Source organism: Mesocricetus auratus, unplaced genomic scaffold, assembly GCF_017639785.1.
Source record: "Mesocricetus auratus isolate SY011 unplaced genomic scaffold, BCM_Maur_2.0 Super-Scaffold_100008, whole genome shotgun sequence".
In the NCBI taxonomy this organism is placed as follows: Eukaryota; Metazoa; Chordata; class Mammalia; order Rodentia; family Cricetidae; genus Mesocricetus; species Mesocricetus auratus.
Genome location: NW_024429192.1, coordinates 688,434 through 708,268, shown reverse-complemented (window position 1 = coordinate 708,268; position 19,835 = coordinate 688,434). Strand labels below are relative to the sequence as shown.

The following is a 19,835-nucleotide window of genomic DNA, read 5'->3' as shown; positions in this document are numbered from 1 at the left end:
TTCTGTGCTTGTTTCTAAAGTCTGTGTTTAATCATTAAACAGCTGGCCTATGTCTGGACTGAGGACAGATGCTAGCTGTGAAAGGGTGAATAATATACTCCACCCCCTGGGGACCCGTGCTTACTGGACAGATGAGTCAAACAATGAACTTAACAGGGCAACAGCTTAGTGTCATTAGCCACCAGGTAACTGCAAATTAAATAGCATCCCACACCCACTAGATGGCTGAAACAAACAAACAAACAAAAAAAAGACCAGGACCACCACCGACTTTTACGGGGGACACAGAGCACATGAACCCAGTGGATTATTGCCATGGGGGTACAGTTCCTGCATCTAGACTTGGGAACTATTCCCATGACGTTTTACTTAAAGGCATATCTACCTTTGACCCAGAGGTTCCATTCCCAAGAGAAACAGAAACATCCACAAAAAAGACAGGAATGTCCAGGCAGCCTTTGTCTAATAGCCTGAAGGTAGAGGTACCCCAACTGCCCATCAGGAGAAGCAGAGGCAAGTGATGGACCGCAGCCTGGTGGTGGAAAGAAGAGAGAGGATAGTCCACAGCCTGTATGAATCTCAAGAGCAACTGAGCCAAAAATAGAAGAAAATCATGTGGCTACAGAATGTTGAAGAACAGATGAAACCTACCTGTTCCAATAGAAGACAGAGAGTGGCGTCTCCCAAGGAAGAGGGCAAAGAGAACATAAGGGGCATGTAGGGATAACCAGGGTTTTAGGGATGTCTTATCTTGGGTGTAGATACTGCCCAAGCTCACTGTTAGACCTTTGGCTTGAGATTTTGTTTGTTAGAGACAGGGTCTCACTGTGTAGCCCAGGCTAGCTTCCAACTCACCATCCACCACCACTGCCTCTTTCATTACCCCAAAATTAGACTTTACTAAAGTTAAAAAAAGAGATACCTGTTTGCTGGAGTCAAAGCAGAGAACCCAGGTTCAGTTCCCAACCATCTGTAACTCCAGTTCCAGGACCTCTGACACCCTCCTCTCAGCTCCACAGGCAGTAGGCACACACATGGCACATTTACACACATGCAGGCAAAGCAACCGTGAAATGAAAATAGATTCGAGTAAGGAGATACTGCGATGAGTGTCTTCGGGGATTCGGCAGAGAGATGATGGAGGAAAAGCCAATAGTGAGGCGGGTCCCTGGGGAACAGAGACCATGGTGTATCTGAAACTCCAAGAAATAGTTCTCCAAGTATTTCCCCACCAGGGATGAACCTGAGAAAAATCCCATGAGAGACTAAGGAATTGGCTGTGTTAGCAAGTATTAGCGACTTGAAATCCCGCCACCATTTGTTTAACAGACCTGTTTGGAAGGCTCCTGTGTATCTGAGGCAAATTCCACTTGGCTCTGCTGTGGCAGCGTCCTCCTGAGCTGTGTTGGGTTTTTCATATAATTTTATATGTCATTTTCTAACATTTCTCCCTCAATCAGTGGAGAGATTGGTTTTTGCCAGTCAATAAATGGTTGTGCTTGGTATGTCTTCAAATAACTTGAAACTTCCCATTTCTTTTCTCCTTAAAAAACAAAAGCTACAGATTCTTGTGGACACTGGAAGCAGTAACTTCGCGGTGGCGGGTGCCCCACATTCCTACATAGACTCCTACTTTGACTCAGAGAGGTGAGTGGCTTGTCCTCAGCTTCAGTGGCTGACCTTGGGGGGTGTGTCCTGGATTGCATCTTTGAGAATGTATTAGAACAAAACAGCCAGAAGATAATTCTATGTCATTTCAAGGGACCTGTGTACATGGTTGCACATTTGTATATTTGTACATGTGTTTATGGGCATGCACATGTGTGCACATATGTGTAAATGAATGCATACCATATGTGTATTTCTTCTCCCAGGGAATCTATATCAGGTTCCCCTGATAGCCTTGGGGAAATTTGCCTTGTGGAATTTCAACTGTAATATGTTCCTTGGTTACACAAGAGCTGCATTTTACAGTGTGGGAAAGTAGTTGCAGAGTGAGCCCACCCACATGTGTCCCACCCATAGCATATCAGGCTCCATTCAGGTGCCAGGAATGTCAGGATCTCCTGTTTGCACAGCTGGAGAGGGCAGTGACAACCTGTGTGCCTGGTGGCGTGTCACAGCACCTCAGTACAATAGTGCCGGTCCCTCCCTCAAGAAACATAGAGCCTCTATATGACTCCACATAGCGATAAAACATCAAATTGATACTCAGGCACAACACCTGGCCAGTGATTATTTTGGACTGAAGACAGGCCCAAAAGTTATTGTTATACTGTGAGCATGTATGTGGAGTGGGTGGAGTTTCTGTGTGTGTGTGCCAGTGGGGCTGGGTTATGTGTGTGCCAGCTGGTTGGGATCTGGAGGTTTTGCTGTTTTGTCCTGGTCACACTGGTGGTTCACCCAGGACTCTGTGCCTATACAGCCCCCCACCCACTCCCATCATACCCTCTGGACTGCTGCCCCGGAGCAGGACAGACCTCTCATTTTTAACCCTGTAGCCTAGGAGATGAAGGAACGAGGAATCTTCCTGAATTCCAGCTTCCAGGTCCTAGGCCTTGCAACTGACACCTTGCAACAAATACCTCATAATGCTCCTACATGACATCAAAGACCTTATAACTATCACATACATAAGTCTTACGAGTCTGAGCTTAGGGCAGGTGTTACGTATTTGATCCAAAGACCTGAAAATACTCCCAAACCTGAAATGCTTTGAGTAGCCACATGATCCTGCAAGTAGCGGGTTCCACTACTGACCCCAGGCCAGTCACAACACACATGTACCAAAACTACTGTATACGGTGACCTTCAGACCACCTTTGTAAGGGGTGTGTGTGTGTGTGACCCAAATGTACCAAAACTACTGAATACAGTGTCCTGCAGGCCACCTCTGTAAGGTGTGTGTGTGTGTGACACAAATGTACCAAAACTACTGTATACAGTGACCTGCAGACCACGTTTGTGAGGTGTGTGTATGTGTGTGTGATGCTACAATGATAAACGGCACACTTATTGAGTATAAGTATTTATTGTAGAAATTACTCACAAGAGAAAAACAAGCAACCCAGATGAGCCGAGTATTTTTCCGACGCCGAACTGGAAGCCGGAAAGAGGGCGAGATGTTCTGCTGCTCAGTCTTTTATTCCTTTCTCCGTACATGCCCCTAGCCATGCCCAAAAGTGGGCCTGGCTAGTGATGTAGTTCATTGCCTACGTCCTTATATGTCTTTAGCATGTGGTTAGCAGTGCGGTAAACTGCCCTTTTATTACCTCATCTGTAAGCGCCTCTAATAAGTCACATGGCTAGTGGTGGAGTGCTGTTTCCTCCTACGTGTGTGTGTGTGTGTGTGTGTGTGTGTGTGTGTGTGTGTGTGTGTGTGAGAGAGAGAGAGAGAGAGAGAGAGAGGGAGGGAGGGAGGGAGGGAGGGAGGGAGGGAGGGAGGGAGGGAGGGAGGGAGACAGAGACAGAGACAGAGACAGAGACAGAGAGAGAAATGAAGTTTTCATTTAGGTGTGGGTCCCCTTCCCCAGGTATCTCATTATGTATAGACAAACATTTCAGGAAAACTTAATTTGAAATACTAAATACTTCCAGTCTCAAGTATTGGGCGGGCCCACTCCACCGAGCCTGAGGGTCAGGAATGAGGTGGCGTGAATAAAGTACTCAGGACATCATACGAGCATGTCCAATGAGAGGCACACATACAGAGGATGCTGGAGGCTGCACACCAGTGTGAATGTGGGCCCAATGAGACCCGGACCCAGTGTAGGCCATTTGGGCAACTGGCTTAGACCAGATGCCTGGTCATCTTGGGCAGTTGATGGGATTTTCTAAAATGAAGAAAGAATCCTCATGAGCTGAAAACTACAGTGTCAACTGCCTTCCATTCATGCATTAGTTAATGCTGTGAGGAATGTTAACTCTGCCCATGATACTTAGGGTGAATGAGAAAGGGAGGTTCCCCCTGGGGCTCATACAAATAGCTTCCCACCCACATGCATATTGGGAGCTTGATGAAGCTCTGTGGCAGGTGGATGGTTCTGGACTTTTTTTTTCAAGACAGGGTTTCTCTATATTGTTTTGGAGGCTGTCCTGAAATTGACTCTGTAGACCAGGCTGGCCTCGAACTCAACAGAGATCCGCCTGCCTCTGACACACACACACACACACACACACACACACACACACACACACACACACACACACACACACACACACACACACACACCTTATAGAGGTGGCCTATTGGCCTGCCTCTGCTGGGATTAAAGGCGTGCGCCACAAACGCCCGGCCAATTCTGGACTTTTTAAGAGATGTCCTGCCTCTTCTAGGATTGTACCATTCTTGGCACTGATGTAACAGTAGCCCATAACAGGGCAGCACCTTCCCTTCCAAGATCCATTCCCCCTTGCAGACCAGGAAGTCCCAGGCCACAAATATGAAGCAGGTGAATGGCCCACCCTCCCAGCAGTGGGGTAATTCTTCCCTTATCTCACGTCTGCTGGTGTAAGATCCACGGGAAGGGAGCTGTAAGGCCGGGGCTGGCGTGAGTCAGGTTGATGTGGACAGGGTAGCTGCATATGGTGCACTGTAAAAGCAATGTCCAGCCAGGAGGCAACTATCTGGCGGCTTCATTCTCAGCTCCGTCAGGGCCAAAGTGCACCCAGGTGTCCTTTGACAAGACCATGTGGTTCTTGAAATGTGCCAGGGCAAATAAAAGTCCACTGCTGCTGATGCTGTGTTCTCTACCACTCGGTGTTAATTAGTCAACATTAGACAGCATGGCAGCTTTCTCACGGACCTCCTGCTGTGCTTGTTGTTAGGATGAACCCTGGTTCTCAGGCTCCAATAGGTTGCGCGCTCTCTCTCTCTCTGTTTCTCTCTCTCTTCTCTCTCTCTCATCTATCTCTCTCTCCCTCTCCTCTCTCTCTGTTTCTCTGTCTTTGTCTCTCTGTCTCTGTCTCTGTCTCTGTCTCTGTCTCTGTCTTTCTCTCTCTCTCTCTCTCTCTCTCTCTCTCTCTCTCTCTCTCTCTCTCTCTCTCTCTCTCTCTCTCTCTCTCTCTCGCTCTCTCTCTCTCCTTTTGCATTCCTCCTTCAGGTGGACTTTGTGTCCCTAGCCAGGTGCATGGGAGGTGGGCCGAAATTCTCCTTTATCCCGTGCAGCAAGCTAGTCTTCTCAGGCCTACCTTCATCTGAGTCGATAGGAACTCCTGGGCTTTCCACTGTTGCTGTGACCCTTCAGCCTTCCTTCCTGCGAAGCCCACAAAAGAACAGAGACATCCCCTCAGCCCTGCCACCTCAGATCTATTTCCCCTGCTTTTAAGTAAATAAAAGGGGAACGGCAGAGCACGCCCAGGTCCAGGAAAAGCAAGACGTCCCTCTGCTCGTCTTTGCCATTTCTGCCTTCTCCTCAGCGAGGACTGTTGAGATTGGAGGAAGCTTGTTTGTGCTGAGAGTCAACGGAGACATAATTATTATAAAGAATATTTGCTCTCCATGTAAATGATCGTTTGTCTAGTGCTTTTGCTGATGTTGGCCGCGGTGAGGTTTTTCAACCTTTTTCAACCGCTGTATCTGATGGAAGCCAGGCAACAGTCTCTTTCCTTCTGGATCTCTGACAAAGGTGCCTTTGTGGAGATGTGGGCCCCTGCCCTGCAATGTTTGAGTATCGACTTGGCCCTCTGGTTTCTTTGTTATAATAAGGCTTCTGGTTGGGCATGGAAGCCTCTGATTCAAGCCCCCAGCCTTTCAGATGTTCAGGTTTTGTACTTCCTGAAGCATTGTGCAGTAATTGGAGATTGGGCTCAGGGTTCTTTGAGAAGATCTCTTTGATTTATGGAAGGTGATCAGCCACTGTGAGTCACTTGTGTGACTTGTCCCCATCATGAGCCCTCTTTGCAGTTGCTGAATACCCTGCTCTATAACTATGCAGCAAGAGGGAAAAGGGCTACACTTTTTTTTTCAAATGCATTTTCTCTTCAGCCAATAAAATGGCCTCCATCAATCTGGTTTGGAGAAAGATCGGATATGTACCTCACTTAACCGACTGTCATTCAGGAGCCTAAGCATGCTTATCCATCAATGTTGCCTCACTGCCGCACTCCATCTGGGACAAAACCCGCAGAAACACTGAAGCAATGAACTGAGTCATTTGATTCAAGGATGCCTATAAGTGAGATTAGGGAACCAAAGGGCCACCTTGTGATGTCTTTAAAGAGATCAGAGGGACCCACAGATGTCTTTCCGTGCAGTAGGTGACAGTTTCATGCAGTTGGTTGCTCGGATAACTTTTCAAGACTGTCTGTGGTTGACCTGTCCATCAGGAGCTGGCTTCTTTGGAGCCTGAGAGCTTGAACCACCAGGTCAGGCTCAATGTTCCCATCCATTCAGCTCTGTTCACAAGGTCCAAACCACCAAGCCCACCAATGCCAAATTCTGCAGTGTGCACAGAAGCCTTGTGAAGAAGTCTGTAGGAGCCTCGGCATTCACTGGGTGGGGTGACTTGGTAGAACCAGAGCTGACCCAGGGACTCGCCTTTGAATTCAGCAACTCCGCCTCTCTGTGTTCTCTAGAAACAATGGTGGCTTTATCTTGAAACAAGATGGCCTGAATTTCCGTTTTTGGCTTCAACTGATCTTTCTTTTAGTCCTGCTTTCCCTGAACTCTATGATCAGAGGCAGAATGCCTTCCAAATCTTGTTCAAAGTGTTTTTATTGCTGTGAGCAGACTCATTCCCGGCCACCCACATTCCTGACTGTTTGCCATGCCTGAGCATCTGGAATGGAGGCCTTGCAAGTGAGAAGCCCATCCAGGTTTTTCTCTTGATGCGATTGATGTGAAAAGCAAGTGAGAGCAGAAACCATCAGAAAAGTAGGATGTTAGCAAAGATGAGGAGATCACTTTGAAGTGAGGTGCTGGAGGTGATATGCTAATAACCCGCAGGGCTGCTCAAGATGCTTCCCTGGCTTCCCCTTATTCTTTCAGACTTGGTAAAGGAGCCCCCAAAGAGGGCGAACTTACAATTAGAGTTTTCCTACATCCTCTCTGAAAATGTTTTCTACAGGGGTGGCCACTGATCATGTGGAGCTGTTTAAATTAATTAGTGCTAAATGAAAGGAAATAAAAGTTCAGCATTCTGGCACCATCACATTCCAGTAGCTGCGTGTGGCTTCCGTAATGGGCGAGAGAGACGTGGAGCAGCACCGTCATCAGAGCAGGTTCTGGTGGACATTGCTGGTCCAGATCACAGCACTGGACCATTTAGAAACCCGTTGACCAGGGGCCTGAAACAACACCTTCTGCCTCTTCCTCCACAGTCAAGTTATCCACATCAGGAATGGTTAACCCCCCTTTTAAGAGGCAGTCAGACTTTAAGTTCAGGGTACTCAGTGGTATCATCCTATGGGTGTATTTTCTAGAACAGCCTTGAGTTTTCTTATGGTAGCTTGTAGATTGGAGAAACCTAGGAAGCCCTTTGATAATTACACTAATTGTGGCTGTTTTGTTGCAGACTGGCTGGGAGCCAGGATATTGTTCTAATTTTGTCACAGATTAACCTTTCCAGTCTGCACAAGTAGTCTCAGGAGGTACAGTCCTGGCTTATCCTGGAATATTAGGGAACTGAAGCACGCAGTTCAATAGCTTGTACCAGAATAACACAGCTAGTGAGTGAGTGAGCTTGTATGTGGGGTGTGGTGCTGTAATTTCTACTGCCTTTTCATTCTCTGCAAATGGCATGGTACTACCCAGAACGATCCATGTAAGGCAGAAGCAGGAAACCCAAATACCATGTCCTGTGGTATTGGTGCCGGCTCAGTTTCTTATTCTAAGGCACCTGCTGAAGCCTAGACGAGATGAAAATAAAACGTCATTCAAAAGCCCAGCTTGGGGAAGTGATGGGGGAAGACAGCTGATCTGCTAGTTAGCTCAAAGGGTCCACGGTTGTAGATAGTGGGCCAAATCGAACTGGATGCTGGTTTTATGAATAAAGTTTTAATGGGGCACAGCCACACGCATTTGCTTCTGTATAGTCTGTGGCCATTCCCTTGACACCACAGCATCACATCTCGTTACCTGCTCCAGTGGTTATAAGGTGAAGCAAATCTGAGGGCATGCCTTTGTAGACCCCTCATAGAAAAGGTGTGGTGACTCCTGCGCTAAGTCATTCTGCCAGCATTTCTGAACTTGACCTGTTTGTCAAATGATTTAAGATCTCAGCCTTCCACTATAGACGTTGTTTCTTTCCTCCTGTGTGCCTGAGCTTGCATCAACACCAAACTTGCCATTGGATCTGTCCTCAAAAACTCAAGTCCCAAAGGCCTTGACTGAGAACACCACACAGGCTACTACTAGGGTGTTACCGGAGTACCAGGGGGCCTGTCTATGACCATTTTTCTTTCCCTGTCTGCCCATTCTTGGGAGGTTTGTATTAGCTTTCTCATGGCCACGACAAAAATGCCTGGCAGTACTAAAAGAAGGAAAGAGTTAAGAAGACTTCGACCACTACTGGCTAGACTGGGTGCAAACTGCAGTTCTCAGCACACCGTGTACTCCAATTCTTCCTTTAGTCGGTGTGTCATGGTGATGGAGCCATGCTGCTGGCCCATTTACACCAGGCTGGATGGTTTCCCTTTAAGGGAAGAAGGTCAGTAAGAGGCTCCCAACAGTGCTGAAGTTAACAATGGTGGACAGAATGTGAACGAAACTAGAATTTGAAGAAGCAAAGCCCCTTGTAGATGATGGACTTGAAGATGAGTGTGGAGAAGACGTGGGTGATTGTATTGTGGCAGTTGCAGTTCAAAGGCCGCGTTAGTAGCTTCAGCTTGGTCTTTTATCACCACCACCTTTCTTTGCTGCATTCATACCAGAGGGGCCTCCCCGAGTTGCTAATTAGACCCGAAACTCTGTGCCAGCTGCAAAGGAGGCTCTGACTTTAGAAACGCGGTTTAAATAACAGTGCAGTTTCAAAAAAAAATGTGTAACTTTCTTTTGATGATCATGTGAAGATGTCTTTTCTTTAAGTTTCTCATGCAGAGGAATATTTCAAGCACAAATGGACTACTAAGCTAGGCATGTGATTTTTTTTTTAAGATTCTAACAGAGCCTAGCATAACAATGTTGGTCTTTCAGTTTTACTCATTTCAGTTATGTGTAGTGTGCCAAGGAGAACCACTGTGTGTCATTTTTTTAAATAGCTGCTACACCTTTAAATGTCCATAGCTAGATGGCCAGTGCTTCAGTCTATATATCTATTTTTTGTGAATTACCCTGAAAGTTTTAAACATAAATGACCTCATAGTTGTTATTTTTTTAATGAAGAATTTTATTTACCTAAAATGTACTGGTGGCGTCTTGCCCATCCACAAAGCAATGAAATTCTCAAAAATCTCAATGTTGACATTTGACTAAATGATGAAACTTTTCTATTTTAAGGACACATGCCCCATGAGTTTGAAATAGTACCTTAAAAGAAAAAGGGGGGCATTGATTCATTGAAATTAATTGATATAAGATGTTTGTTATAGTAGTACTTTTATAAAATATGCTGGAAATTTTCCCTATAATTTTTTTAATTAAAGAGTCAATTATGATTTTAAAAAAAAAGAAGGAAGATTTATTTTTCTCTCACAATGTGAGGATACAGTCTGCTTTACAGTAGGAGCTTGAAGTAACTGGTCACATCCTATCCACAGTCAGAAAGGGAGCAATATGTGTGTTTGTTTCACCTTCTCAATTTGTACTATCCAGGATCCCCCTGTTCAAGGACTGGCCCCACCCACAATGGGTGTGTCTTCCCACCTCTGCTTAATCAAAGTAATCAACCCACCTACAGGCAGGCAGAGGGGTCCGCCTCCCACGTGTGTTTCTAGATCTGTCAAGTTGACAGTTGACAGCCACCATCATATGGTAGGGAAGCCAGGGTAGCAGGAACATGAGGCAGCTGGTCGCATCGCAACTGTAGGCGGGAAGCAGAGAGACGTGAATGCATGTGTTCATCTTTCTCTATTAATCTGTTTTATTCTCTGGGATCCCCAGCCCGTGGGGTAGCACCACCCACATTTGGAGTGGGTTTTCCAGCCTCAGTCACACCTCTTTAGAAAAGCCCTCACAGATGGAGCTGTGTCTCCTAGGCGATTCCAAGCCTGGCCCTATCGACAGTGAAGATTAACGGTCGCGCTTGTACACACAGTGTTCACTTCATCTCTCTCTTATCACATTCTTTCCTTGATTACAAAAGGTATTTGTGCCGAAAACAGAGACATGTGTACTTGAGGTTCTGTTGCAGAGTTAATGTTAAAACTCAGTGGAATAGGACTGTGGGCAAACAGGAGTCTTGGGAAATACACACGGGGGATTTGACACTCCATTAGGAATTTGGTGGTTTTCTTCAGGGAACCTGGTTTGAATGCTCACTGTCTTCCTTGAAAATTCCCACAGAATTTTCAGACTAATACAGTGTAAGAATGACCTTTCATGGTTAGAGATTCCAGAGCCTGGCACAAGTGTCCTCTCTCAAACAGCCTTTTAGTCCTTTATCTCCACTGAGGTCTCCAGCAGGCGGCCACCTATCAAAGATCCCCTCCACCACCAAGTTCCTTGCTCAGCCCTCACTCTGCCTTATTCCCAGGCTGTTCGGATTCACTCACTGTGGCCTGATATTTCATGTCCTCACATACGGTCTCTCCTCACAGGACACCTGGAGAGGGAGCACTGCCACCTACCTCTCCATTGCCTTGACTGTGCTACTGTGATTCTGTCTCAGTACCCCTTACCCCCGGGGCTACACACAGGCAAGGTTCTAGGGCACACCACAGCATGCCATCAGTTTTGTTGACTGTATTGTGATAGCAGTATCAGCTTTGAGGCATTGGGGAAGGGCTGTGAGATTAGGGGATTCAGAAAATCCTGGGCTTGGATGGGGCTTGGTCTCTGTTACTTCACATGGGTTCCATGAGTCTCAATCCCATTCTGTGAGACAAGCTAATAGAGCCTCCTGCTCTATGACACAGTCCCTTCCTGTGTTGCAGAGTGCAAGCCCAGTGACCCTGCAAAGCCAGATGGCCCAGGGTGTGCCCAGATCTGGGGTCCTTCAGAAAATGAGGTTAGCTACATGAAGCACTTGACCTGGGGGGGGGGGCAGTTGACTTAAGCATGGGAGAAGAATTAAACTCCAGGGTTACATGCCAGCCTCACGACATCCTCTCCATGTGGCATGGCAACAGTTGCCAAATTTCCCATGCTTATGTCTTGGTGAATAATGGTGCCTTGGTCAACATGAGCACCACTTTCTACTGGGCATCACTTCCTGTAGACTGTGAAAGGACCACTGTAAATCATGCCCCGGGGGCGGTTCAAAGAGCACAGGCTTATAGACAGAATACCACAAGCTTTTCTTTTCTTCTGCAGATCCATCACATACCACCCCAAGGGCTTTGATGTCACTGTGAAGTACACGCAGGGAAGCTGGACTGGTGTCGTGGGTGAGGACCTCGTCACCATCCCCAAAGGCTTCAACAGCTCCTTCCTGGTCAACATTGCCACTATTTTTGAGTCTGAGAATTTCTTTCTGCCTGGGATCAAGTGGAATGGAATTCTCGGACTTGCTTATGCTGCCTTGGCCAAGGTAAGGCATACGTGTCTGGGTGATGAGGCTGTGAAAACTAATTACTAAAGGGACCAGCACAGGTAGCTGCTAATACTCACTTAACTAATGAGACAAGTGTTCACACGATGAAGTTTCCAGGTGTGTTTGCATAACTTTCTTTAAGATATAATGTTAGTTGTTTCTTTGTTTTGTTTCTCTCTCTCTCTCTCTCTCTCTCTCTCTCTCTCTCTCTCTCTCTCTCTCTCTCTCTCTCTGTGTGTGTGTGTGTGTGTGTGTGTGTGTGTACATGTGTATATGTGTTGGGGGCTGAGCATCACACAAATGAATGGAGACCAGAGGTTGGTATTAGGTATCTTCCTCAATTACTCTTCACCTTATTGTTTTAGACTTTCAGTGAACCTGAAACTCTCCAATTAAGTTAGGCTGACTAGTCAGCAAGCCCCAGGGACACCCTGTCTCCACCTCCCTAGTGCTGGGATTATAGGCATGTGCCACTAGATCTGGCTTATTACATGAGTTCTGGGGAATCAACCTCGGGGGCTCATGCTCCTGCCCTTTATCAACTGAACCATAGTTCCAGCTCAGTTGTGTTACTATTTTGTTTATTTAATTTCTGGTTTTTCTTTTTATGTTAGCAGAATGCAAGTCCTGTAGATTGTAGAATTTGCTTAGAAATATTGATGAGGGTGGCATTAAAGGGAAGCATACATATAATTAATCTTTTAGGATCATATAAAGGCAAGGCATTTGAGTGACACTAAACCTTCAAAATGGTAGAGGTGCACTCCCATGGCTGAGAGCGCTCCTGTCCTGTCACTCCTGTCTGGGGGAGACATTATCAACTGGTATGTGGCCAAGTGCCCTATGAATAGCCAGCTCCTGCAGGAATGCCCAGAGGGAAATAGGGGAATGCTGTGCTAACAAAATCAGAGCCTTCCTAAGACAAGATCCAGTACTCATGCTTGGATCAATCCCAAGAAATATTGGTGTGCTAGAGGAGGGTAGGCTGGGGAGAATCTACCTGGGGCAGTTGCCAGAGGCAGGCGGATTCACAGAAGGGATGTATCTGGGAGACAGGCAGGTATTGTGCACTTCAGCAAAGCAGAAGGGGTCACCTGTGCTGGCCACCACTCCCTGGCTCAGTGGCTTAGGCCTAAACTAGTGTGCACCCACAGGAGAATCCAGAAAAGATTGTTCACCCACCCTATGGAACATGTTCTCAGCTCCAGTCTGTAAACAATGGTGTGGGGGGGGGCAACAAATGGGGAATTGCAAGCCCTTAAAGTCTCCTGGAGAAACTGGGGTTACCAAGTGCCTGTCAGACCCCAGGCAGAGGACATCACAAGATAGCCATTCACGCAGCTCGTGTCCAGTGAGGCAGACCCTGTGATCGCCTTGTGTTCCATTTACACGTGTGGTTGCTTCAATGAGGAGGTTTAGCATTGACTGAAACATGAGCCCCAGGCCACTCTCACTTGGTTGCAGAGCCAGGACTGTCTCAAGAGCCCCTTTGTCCTTGGCACTGTGGATAGACTTCATAGATGTGAAGACTGGCATGGGACCTGGGTTCCTAAGTCCCCTTCTGCTGACAGTGTGACCTTGGTCAAATCATATCTTTGAGTGGTTGGAAATGAAGGATGAGGTGATTTTAATGCTAAATTATTCTGAAGAACAATCCTAAATTAAATGGAATTAATGGTGTGTAAAACCTTCATGAGAAGAGACTGCTTTGGGGTTCCTGGGAAGGCATCCAGACTCTCCACATGACCCTTTTATCTTTTTATCCATGAAATCCCAAGATTACTGATGATTAGTTTCAGGCTAGCCATTGAAGGACCCAGTTTAACATGCATTCTTTCCCACCAGCTGCCTGGGTCCCACTGCTGTCTCTGCCCCCAAATAATACACGAGACACTATATTAATTATGAAGCTGTTGGCCATTTGCTATGGTTTCTTAATGGCTATCTCTGACTTAATTATTAGCCTATAATTACTAATATATATTTCTATAAGGACTTAACTTTCCGAGGACACCATCCTGATGTGCCCTCTCCTCCCGGGATCACATGGCGACTCTGTCCTCCTAACTATATTTCCCAGAATCCTCCTCGACTCCTAGTCCCACCTATCTTGCCTCCCTATTGGCCAACAGTGCTTTATTTATCAACCAATCAGACAAACATATACACAGAAGGACTTCCCCCATCAATCTAGAGGTAGTCTCTGTAGGGAGGGAGTAGGCTGCATCTAGAAGGATCAGCCAGGTTGCCTAGGTCAAGTGTCTTACCCCTGAAACAGTGTGGCTGGCCAAGGACTGGGTGGTGATCCTACTGTGGGTGTCCTGGTCATTCTCCAAAGGGTATGTATGCATCAGAACCACTAGGAGGCATCTTATGCTGCAAATGCCTGGCTCCACTGCACACCTTAGATATAGATCCTTCAGGGTTGGCTGTGAACAGCTCTAGATTTGTTTTTTTAGTCCTTGAGAGATTCTGAGGCCTAGGGCCTAAGGAAAAGATGACTCATAGAATATAACCATGTCTGAGCTATGCATGTGTCAGGCGGTCACAAGTCTTTCTCTGTCCCACCAGCCAACAATGACAGAGACTTCTTGTTAATTATGAAAGCTCAGCCTCAGCTTAGGCCTGTTTCTAACTAGCTCTTAAAATTTAACCCATTTCTATTAGTCTATGTGCTGTCATGTAGCTCGTAGATTTTACCTCTCCCCCTGCATGTTCTGCTTCCTCTGCGTCCAGCAGGCCACTTCCCCTTTCTGCTCTCGGGAGCTTTCTTTGTCCGGAAGTCCTGCCTGTACCTTCTGCCTAGCTACTGGCCATTTAGCTTTTTATTAAACCAATCACAGTGACATTTCTTTACACAGTGTAATAAGCTATCTTGTAACATCAGGCTCTTTAGATACAAAAACCTTGGTCATCTTAAACCCCAGAATAGGCCTGACAGGCAACTATGGTCACAGTTGCCAGATAAGGGAACAAAGACCTAGTTCAGCTAGTTAGGACCAGTCCAAGGACTGGCCAAACATGAAGCAGGTATTCATCCTCTGCTGCCTCTCAGGAAGGGGACCATGATGAGTCTCTACCAGACCCCACCCACCCCTTGGTGAACGGTGTCTTTCAGTCCATACAGAGATCACATGGGGGAATAGTGCTAAACCCAACCCAGGGAAGGACTATAGGAGCAGAGACAGAAGGAGCAGGAAGCCAGAGAGAAATGGACTGAACAAGTGAGAAGGGTCCTATTTCATTCATAACGGAGCTTCAAATTCTCGTGGCTAGTAAGCAGCTATTCCTTCAGAGTGACCACGGGCACTCAGCTGCCACAGATGAACATTATTATATTTACTGACAGCCCAAGCAGGGCATGGTGCTGCATGGCCAGTAGCCCCAGCTATCCTCAAGGTCAAAGCAAGAGGATTGCTGAGTTGAAGAGCAGCCTAGGCAGCATAGCGGAACTCTGTCCCAGATGAAAGCAAAACCCAAAACTCTGGCAACTCATGGTAGCCAGCCCTGGTGTCTCCCTGTTGTAAAGCCAAAGTCTAAACCACCTTCCTGCATGGCACCTACAGTGCTTGTCTTTCCTAGCTCAAAGCTGTTTACAGAGCGTCCTCTCCACCTTGGACACTCTTGTGAAATGGAATTGCCCTTAAAACGTGTAGCTCCATGTAGTAGAGGCACTGAGCAAAGGAAATCTGCAATCTTACAGTGGGGAGTGTCCTGACTATTGAAGCCCATGATGGCTTGAGTACCAGGGGCTAGGATATGGATGCATGGTCCTCGTAGGCCAATGGTTATTTGTATGTTGGATGGCTTTGGAGGTAGATAGTACTCTTAGAGTAAATGTGTTCTCTTACCCAGAGTATCTAAGCCCTGATCAGTACTACCACAGGTTCACACACCTCCTGTACTGAAATGGTGATAAACAGCTTGGCAGCATCCTAATAGCTCCCTGGGATGCCATACTTTTGTGATAGAACCTCAAATGCCAGACAGGAGGAAGCAAGGTGGGAGACTTCTGAGTGATCTCACCTGGTTTCGAGCATGTGTGTAGATTAACCGTGGAGATTCTTAAGTAGAAAGTCGAAGAATACCAAGGGAGAAGGATGCTGATTACACCAGGACACGCTTGTCTTCACAGTGGTCACAAAGCAGTAACAGTCTTTCCAACCTTTCTGCAGCCATCAAGCTCTCTCGAGACCTTCTTTGATTCCCTGGTGGCCCAAGCAAAGATCCCAGACATTTTCTCCATGCAGATGTGTGGGGCCGGATTGCCAGTAGCCGGATCTGGTACCAACGGAGGTAGTCTTGTGGGTATCTTTTAGTCTTAAAGGGATGAAAAATCACAAATTGATGGGGTTTCTGTTTTATTAAAAACAAATCAGAACTATTAGACACACAATCTAATATAGGTACTGGCCAGGTACCATAAAGGAAATGCTTACCTACCACTAAATATTAGGCACCATAAGAGGATGTAACGATAACTTAATAAACTTTGTCATACAACCTTTAGAAGATGGATAATGATCCGGCCATATTTTTTTTGGCTTCTCCAAACCTCACTCCAGTTGCTTTATTGTCCTTTGAGAATATACAAAGCAGCTGGATTCCCATGGGAAGATGCGCCAGCGTGTAAGGGACAGTGGAGAGGTGCAGCAGGGCATATACATATATGAATTCCATATACTTGATGGAAGACAGAGCCACTCTCCTGTCTTCCCTCCAACTCACTCCCTTCCCTTTGTTCCACACACACACAGGCACATAGCACCCAGCAAAAATGTTTAGAATGAAATACAATCAGGGCAGTATATCCCATGGGGATGATGCAGACCAACCTTCCCTGCTGAGGAAGTCAGAGTACCAAAGATAAGAAGGGCCCCTCTTTGGGAGGTGTGTCTAGTCCCTGTTCTTGCTGCAGAGCATCATCCATTGCCTTCTGCTAACAACAGTCCACCTGCCCCAAGTATTTCTGTTGTCTCTTTCTGGAGGGACAGGGTAGCCTAGGACTGTGAAGTGACATTGTTTTAAATCAGGAAATCTTGTGGTCTTTTCCCCTCATCTCTGGCTTCTGGAACAGTAAATCCATGCCAGTCAGGATGGTTAACTACCCTACGGCATTTGTTTGAGGGAAGTATCATAACAAAATATTGTAGGACATGGCCAACCCTCCCCCCCAAAGCCTTCTATAAATGGGGAATTTTCAAGCATCACCATTAGCTGTAGACCATCAGAATAAAGTGAAGGTGCTATTTTGAATGGTGTTGTACCCTAAATAAATGCTTCTGTGTGGAAGCTACTGATGTCGCCACATAGTTTTTGCCTCTTACATTTGTAACTGTTTTTCTTCTCAGGTCCTAGGTGGGATAGAACCAAGTTTGTATAAAGGAGACATCTGGTATACCCCAATTAAAGAGGAATGGTACTATCAGATAGAGATCCTGAAATTGGAAATTGGAGGCCAGAGCCTCAACCTGGACTGCAGAGAGGTGAGTATCTTCCATTCCTATTGGGTTCTGCCTGTAGGTGCTGGAGAAGACTCAGTATTTAACTGGGCTCTGGGAATGAACTCATAAGGTGCATCATATTACAGGGTAGCTCAGTAGATCCTTACAGGAAGACCTGGTCTTTTTCTATGATGAGTTCAAATCAGTAAATTACATGTGCACGCACGCACGCGCACACACACACACACACACACACACACACACACACACACACACACACACACACACACACACACTGTAGCCTCTGGAAAAACTAATATGAAGTGCTGAGTATTGAGGACAGTGTCCAAGTTAATTTTCAGCTTCACCAGTCATCTTGACCAGCTTTATCCTCCTTAAACAATCCGCACACACACGTACACACACAACTTAATACTCCTAAAGGCACAGCAGCTTGACAATGCCACTAGGAAGACACACATGCTTGTCGCATTAGCCACACACCCAGTCTCACACTGCATTTGGCTTCTTTTACTTTATGGTATTAAAATTATGACAGTTTGAGGAGGCCTCAGTCCTGTGTGCCAGTTTTAGAGTGGCTTATGAAGCCCACCAATCAGTGACTGTATAGCTCCCTATAGCACTTCCCCTCTTGTGGACTCTCACCTGTTTCCACACTGCCCTGAATTCTCATGATCGCAAACGCCTCTAATAAATGTTGGTCTACCCCAGTGCTATAGAGTTGGGTCCCAGGTACACACTTCTGTACTGTCAAAGGCCCTTAGTTATCACTGAAGTCTCCAGGCTTGCGTCATATAAAATAGGGTGCAAAGTGTGTGTTATGTGCGTGGTGTTGTTAAATTTCCTTCCCAGATACAAATATGGGTGCCCATCAAGAGTTGTCCTTCTCTTTTTCTAACGGTCAAATAATAGAAAATAGTGGATATTGAACAGTATGTAGAAGTGGCTTTTAAAAGGGTCATTTTAATCTCTAAAGTCCAGTGGCCCATCCCTCTGCCTAGCACGAGGGAAGAGCAACTTGGGAAACTCCAAGAAGGCAAAAAGCCCTGCCTGGGAACTCTGGGTTGTGGTCCTGTCCCTTTCTTGTGCCTCAGATTCCTCATCTATAGGGTGGAAACACTGGCATGGTTGGCCCCTGGAGATAAAATGACTCATAGTCACCGCTGAGATACTGTGACTGCACGAAGTTGTCCATGACAGACACAAGTGACACCGCTGAGATACTGTGACTGCACGAAGTTGTCCATGACAGACACAAGTGACAGAAAGGGGGTCACAGTGTGTGGGTGAGAAATGCAACCATGCTCCATGATTTTTCCTCTCCTGTTTCAGTATAATGCGGACAAGGCCATCGTGGACAGCGGCACCACGCTCCTGCGCCTGCCCCAGAAGGTGTTTGATGCCGTGGTGGAAGCTGTGGCACGCACATCTCTGGTGAGTCCCAAGGTGCTTGGGAATTCTTCTAGAACACAGCTGTGTGTTGTAAGTCTCTGGACCATTACTTAGTGCTCTGAAGACTTTAAGGAGCGGGTTGCTTGCGAAGTTCACTTGTGAGGTTACCTTTTGATATGAATCTATCCGATACAAGCAATACCCTCCTGTCAGCTTGAGAGGGTTTGGTTCTGAGTGTGCAATATTTCCAGTGTTTTAAGTAATTATTAAGTTGGCACAAGAATTCATTTTTAATCTGAGGTTAAAAACTCGTCTGCAGTGTGACTACATCATGCGCTCCTTAAATATGGTCTGGGGACAGTATCGCCAAGTGATATTCATGTTATGCAGACATCATGGGGGGAGTACTTGCACAACTGGGTGATATGGGCCAATCACCAGACAGAAGGGTGGATACGATGGCTCACTGGGTAAAGGTGCTTGTCATTCAAGTCTGACATCTTGAGTTGGATCCCCAGAACCCATGTAAAGGTGGAAAGAAAGAACGAACTCCATCTACATGGATGCTATGCCACATGTGTGTTCCCTCCCACAATAATAATAAAATCTAAAAACCTAATTGAAACCAAAAAAACCCACTACATTTGAAGCTGCTGACGTGTAGCACAGCATATGGCTTTGCAGTAAACATTATAAACAGAAGTACACAAAATAACCATGGAAAGCCTGGTACGCCAATGCGTAAGCAACCACACGGCTGTTTGCTGTCACTCTGTACTGGGGTCATGTCACTCTGCTTTTACACAGCTGTCAGTACAGTAGGTATGCTCGCACCAGCATCACCACAGACCTGTGGCTGAAGCACTGGGCTGTGATGACACAATGGCTGTGATGTCTCAGACAGAGAGGAATGACCCCCCCCTCCATTCTGATCTTGAGCCACCACTGTCTCCTCATGCTGTCACTGATATAAAAACGTATCTAGCACATGACTGTGTGCTAGTGTAACAGGAAAGCACAACTGCATTTGTGTCCTTTAAAACAAAACTAATACGCCCCAAATCTGTTCCCTCTTTGGTCTTCATCCAAACCGGAATGGCGTCTAGACATTGTATAGAAAACAAGCCAGTTGGCCAAAGTGACATTTGTTTGGTGGCCACATCCTGAAATATAGATATTTCCTGGTTGAGAACAGTGTATTAGTCAGGGTTCTCCACTGAAACAGAACTGGTAGAATGAATATATATGATTTATTAGGTTGAGTCACAGTAAACCAACAATGGCTGACAGCTGACAGCCAAGACCAGCCATGAAAAACAGCACATAGCTTTTGAGGCTTGCCTACTGT

General features: G+C 46.3%; 1 protein-coding gene across 4 annotated transcripts in view; it reads left to right on the top strand.

Annotated features, from left to right (window-relative positions):
* Positions 1-19,835, top strand: part of Bace2 (beta-secretase 2) — a 127,582-nt gene that overhangs the window by 41,750 nt on the left and 65,997 nt on the right. For all 4 annotated transcript variants that reach the window (XM_021229410.2, XM_040750388.1, XM_040750389.1 and 1 more), the window contains exons 2-6: positions 1,559-1,647; positions 11,411-11,627; positions 15,806-15,934; positions 16,982-17,116; positions 18,428-18,529. In XM_021229410.2, the coding sequence (XP_021085069.1) occupies positions 1,559-1,647; positions 11,411-11,627; positions 15,806-15,934; positions 16,982-17,116; positions 18,428-18,529 (672 nt within the window). The remainder of the gene's footprint in view (positions 1-1,558; positions 1,648-11,410; positions 11,628-15,805; positions 15,935-16,981; positions 17,117-18,427; positions 18,530-19,835) is intronic.